Genomic DNA, 5,105 nt, shown 5'->3' on the forward strand with positions numbered 1-5,105 from the left:
GACGGAGCGGAACGGCGGCGGGAGAGGCGGGAGGAGAGAGCTGCAGCGCCGACGGCAGCGGAGCGCAGGGCCCGGGGGCGGCAGGTGAGCGGGGGCGGCCCGGCGGGGGCGCGCCTGCGGGGGGAGCTGCCCCCCACCCCCTCTGCCCCCCCCCCCCCCCTCCGCTCCCCCCCCCCCCTCACCCCCGGACGCGGCGCAGGAGGCCCCGCACCGCTGCCGGGGCCGCCCCCTGCCTGCCCCGACGGGGCGGGCGGGCAGCGGAGCGGCGGGGGCGATGGCGGGGCGGCGGCGGCGGGCGCTGCTGCTGCGCTGGCTCCTGTTGGGGCTACTGGGCGGCGGCGGCGGGGGCCAGCCCGGCGGTGGCGAGTACTGCCACGGCTGGGTGGACGGGCAGGGCGGCTACCACGAGGGCTTCCAGTGCCCCGAGGGCTTCGACACGGCGGCCGCCACCATCTGCTGCGGCTCCTGCGCCCTGCGCTACTGCTGCGCCGCCGCCGAGGCCCGCCTGGAGCAGGGCGGCTGCACCAACGACCGGGAGCCCCCGGACCCGGGAGTCACCGCCCGTGAGTGTCCGCCCACCCCCTCCCCCGCCGCGGGTCCCGGTGCGGGCGGGAGCCGCCCCCCCCTCCCCCATCCGACCCCCATCCAGCGGAGCATCCCCTCGGCCGGAGCCCGGCGGCCGCCCCCGCGGCGGCTTGCGGGGCTCCCCGGCCCGGCTGGGTGGGCAGGAGGCGGGGAGGGCTCCAGGTGCGCAGCCGGAGGCGGGGGGGGGAGCGCCCGGGGTGCGGGGCGGCGGGGGGCTGAGCGGGGATGCGCCCGGTGGCGTTAACGGCGCCGCGCGGGGGGTGCCCGGCGGATGGGTCCGTCCTACCTGGAAGGCGCGTTCGGTACGTTCAGTTTCCATCGGCGGACGGGACCTGTGCCGGTTCAACTGTCCTTTTTTTTTTTCCCCCCGGAGGTGGTGACCGGCTCCGGTGCTCCTCCTGCGCGACACAGCCCCACCGTGCGAGGGGCCGTCGGGTTTTTCACATCTGAAAGAAGTGCGGCCGCACACACGGGGGCGGCTGTCCCAACTCACGCGTTCGGCGCTTATTTTCCACTTTAGGACTGGAATTGGCTTAAACAGCATCCGCAGCGTTTTGAGCTTCGCCGGCAGATTCGAGCTGTTACGTCGGGACAACCCCGACGGTTTTGAGGGGGTGCGGGAGGGGGAATGGAGGGCAATTCTTGAGAGAAACTTAACCAGAGCCAGCAAACGGGACACGCTGTAGATGGGTTTTACCATGGGTAACTATTAAAACTGTCAACGGGGATAAATTTTGGCTTATACGTGCAGGGTTTAAACTTCAGTTTTGTTCTGAGGGTAATGGTCAGAAGCTGTGCCTTCGAAGCAGCTCAGTGCGTTCGCGGGGCTGAAACGTTGTGGGGCTTGATAAACTCCGTGGCGTTTGCTTCTGCGCAGCAGACCTGTTACTTCAGTTGGCTAACGTGCGCGGCTTTTCTTATTCTTTCTTCCCCCAGAACCCATCTACGTTCCATTCCTCATTGTGGGATCGATATTTATTGCCTTCATTATCGTGGGCTCTCTGGTCGCGGTTTATTGTTGCACGTGTTTAAGACCCAAACAGCCATCGCAGCCAATACGGTTTTCTCTGCGGAGCTATCAGACCGAGACTCTGCCCATGATCCTGGCCTCGACAAGCTTCAGGACGCCGTCGAGGCAGTCCAGTACTGCGACAAGTTCCAGTTCGACCGGCGGCTCGGTTCGCCGCTTCTCCTTTCCCCGAGCGGAGCCCGGCTGCCTTGTGGCATCGCCACCTCCACCGTACACATCTGGCTGCTTCCAGGCAGCCCATGCGGTCCACCTGACCCAGCCGTCGGGATTTCTGGTGTCGCCGCCGTACTTTGGGTACCCCCTCCAGCCAGAGCCTGCCCTGGCTGGGAAAAGCTGCTCTGATTTTAGTCAGAGCTGAAAGGAGTTGTCAAGAAACACCGGCGCCTTCGGAAGCGCGGGGACTGCTGCTGCTGGGTGTCGCGCTGACACGCTCTGGGGTTGCAGAAGTCAGAACCGTTCCCGCGGGTGAGTTGCCCTTGAAAAATGCAAGGTCTCATTTCCCAAACTTGGGTCACGCTTACAAACGAATCGTGAAATGTGCCAAACTTCAGTTGCTCTAAAAAGCGCCTGCTCTGATCGTTCAGTGTAATTTGCGCAGAATGTGTTCAGAGACAAGTAGAAAACCCGTTTTGGGGTAAAGTTACTCATTTCACGGCATTATAAATGCCATTTTAACCCTAAACGCTATTAACTTAGTTAACAAAGAGTGGCTGCGTTCCACTCTCAGACTAGTTCTATAAAGCAGCAATACGCCTGAGAAGTAAGAGAGGAACTAAACTAAGGAGAAAAGTCTGTGGATCCTGAAAACAGCTGACTGCTTCCCACTTCCACGAGCAACGAAAATAAGAGGCAGTATTTTACTATAGATATCAAAACGCGTGGGGTTTTTAAAATACGCATAATACACCTGAACTTACACTGCATATTTGTATTAGTAAACTTTAACTACGATAGGTAAAACTAGTACTAATTATGCTGGTTGAAAATGTGCCAATCCCAAGCAGCCCAATAATTACCTATGAGAAAAGCAGAATGTATTCAGCAGTGTCGCTAATACCTTCTCCGTATCCAGTTCTAAAAATGGCATTATATTAAAGCGTATTTCAGAAGGAAGTATTTATTGTTGGCTTTTTGCTCAGCAACGTGTGTAAGTTGGATAAACTGATCATAAAGTTCTATTTGTAAAATTAGCCATGTATAAAATGTAAAGACAAGCTTGTAATTTAAAATGTATTTACAGCATTGACAGCACTAATTATTTAGTAGTCACACCAAAAAAAAACCAACTTATCAATAAACTGTGTGGTTGAAATACTGTGTCATCTGTATGTCTCTGTACAGACAGTGTTGGGTGAGCAAGTTTTCATTTTGATGGTGTAACTATACTGTATTTTTTCCTGTTAAAAATAGTTAATTTTGCTTTTGTAAACGATTTACACCTTTGTGCACCTGTTGTGCAGATTTAACATAAGATAAAATTCTGAATATATGGCGAACTAATAGATCATGAATGTCTTTCATATCCAACTGTGGTAAAAACTACGCTGATTCGTTGGGCATTTTAAACATCCTGCCTCAGGAATAAATTTTGTTTGCCCTCCTACATTCCTTCATCCAAGTAAACCAACAAACCAAAGGGAAGAAGAAAAAAAAAAGCCCACATCTAACCCAAACGCAGGCAGCAAGCAAATGGAAAACAGACAAGAAGAAATGCAGTCGTTACAGGGCTTCTCTGCAGGCTTATTTTTGTGAACAAAGTCATTCTGTGTGTCAGAATCTACAATGTCAGAGGCTGAAGTGTCCTATTTTGTCAGCCCCAAACTCCCCGTCTATAGGATGTGTTGAAGCACGTTGTAGCTGCCCTCTTTTACGAGCACCGGCATATGGGTGCGTATTAAAATTACAGCCCTTCTATTCCGCATTAGAGGGTACTTCTCGGGATTTTAGAAACCCTCACTGGTTCTGCCTCGAGTTGAATACATTTTTTTTCTTAGCAAATACCTAACAATCAGTATCTTGGCATTTATGAAAAAAGTGCTTTGAAATAACCCTTTTAATGTGGTTTTTATTGCATAATTAACATTACAATCCAGTAGATATTACTGCTGGAAATGCGGTTTCTACGCAGAAGGACCACTTCAGTTGTATACAATGATGTTTTAAGTAACAGGTTTTGGCTTGAATGTTGTAATTGTTAATTACAAACTAAAATGATGATACACAGTAGTGTATGTTTTATAAAAATCTAAAAAGTAAATTTGGAGTACTTGGGAAATGACTTGAAAGGTCAGTGTTTTGGTTTGCAATGTTTAAGCAACGATCGTCAAGGAAGGGGGCGGGTAAATTTTCGCCCACCTTTGATGCTCTTCTGTGGGACTGTGTTTCACTGTGCGTTTGGAATGGGTAAGAAATGCGGGAATGTTCATCAGGAAACTTTTCGGAAAAAATCATTTAATACTGCAACAGCTCTCAGCTCTGGTGTTCGGCAGCATCCTGCGAGATGCGCTCATCGTTCCTGCATACAGCAGAAAAAGATAGTAAACCAATTAAACTGTGTTTTTTACAAAGAGAAGTCCTCAATTAGTAGAAATCTGTTTGTTTTGTTGTTTTGTTTTTTTTTTTAATCTAGTAAACCAAGGCAACACAGATCCCTCTGGAAGCAGAAACTCAATCAATTCTAGATAAGAAGGTGCAATGCTACGTTCCTTTAAAGAGTGATTAGTCATATGAGCCACCCACACGGGTGGGGGGGAGCTGAAATCCGGTGTTTTTTTCTGAAGGATGGGCTGCGCACCCCGAAGCCGTGAGTTGGACTCGGCTGTTACTGCCTGTGAGCCTTCGGTGGTGTACGCTGACCGGGCCAGGCCGCTTCACCGCCATGGTCCCAGCAGGCTCTACAGCCACATTTATTAACGTTTTAACGCAGGGATGGATTTTTGCCGCCCTTGTGTTACAGGCTCGCAGGTTTTAACGATTATTCAGGCTCAGTAAAGGCCGCACAGCTTCCCGCGTGGCGTGACACACAGCCTGGCGGGGAAGAGCCCCTCCGAGCTACCGCCTTCCCTCCCCTGGTGCTGCCTAATGGATTCGACCCCATAAAATAACTTGGAAGAACTTGACACGCAGGAATAATTTCATTGAATCGGGCTTCGAGGAGTCCGGAAGTTTGTAGAGGGCCAAGCGCTTCGCCGATGGCTGGCCGGAGGGCAACAAAGCCCGCAGGCGGGTTTTCCACCATCTGCAAACAGGTAGACAAAGAAAAATCTGTAAGTTAAGAAGAATCTATACGTTATTGTATAGCTGAAAGGAGGTGGCCAGAAGACAAGCCCATGGACCCAGGTGCTTGTTGCCCGTGGCCGTAGTTTCCAACCCAGATGGATTCAGGGTGCAGGTGAGAAGCCTGAATTTCCTCCCTCGTCAGCAGGACCTATTGGCGCTAGATGCTTCCATGATTTACAGAAAACAGCCATTTTTATAAAACTTGCAGACA

General features: G+C 52.0%; 1 protein-coding gene across 1 annotated transcript; it reads left to right on the forward strand.

The window, feature by feature from the left end:
* Positions 1-274: 274 nt before the first annotated feature.
* Positions 275-1,973, forward strand: SHISA3 (shisa family member 3; the record flags this gene model as incomplete). Its single annotated transcript, XM_082482623.1, has 2 exons — positions 275-563; positions 1,522-1,973. The coding sequence occupies 2 exons, from the start codon at positions 275-277 to the stop codon at positions 1,971-1,973; spliced, it is 741 nt and encodes a 246-aa protein (XP_082338749.1).
* Between the last annotated feature and the right edge of the window lie 3,132 nt (positions 1,974-5,105).

Source organism: Vanellus vanellus (assembly GCF_965231255.1).
Source record: "Vanellus vanellus genome assembly, chromosome: 4".
Classification (NCBI taxonomy): Eukaryota; Metazoa; Chordata; class Aves; order Charadriiformes; family Charadriidae; genus Vanellus; species Vanellus vanellus.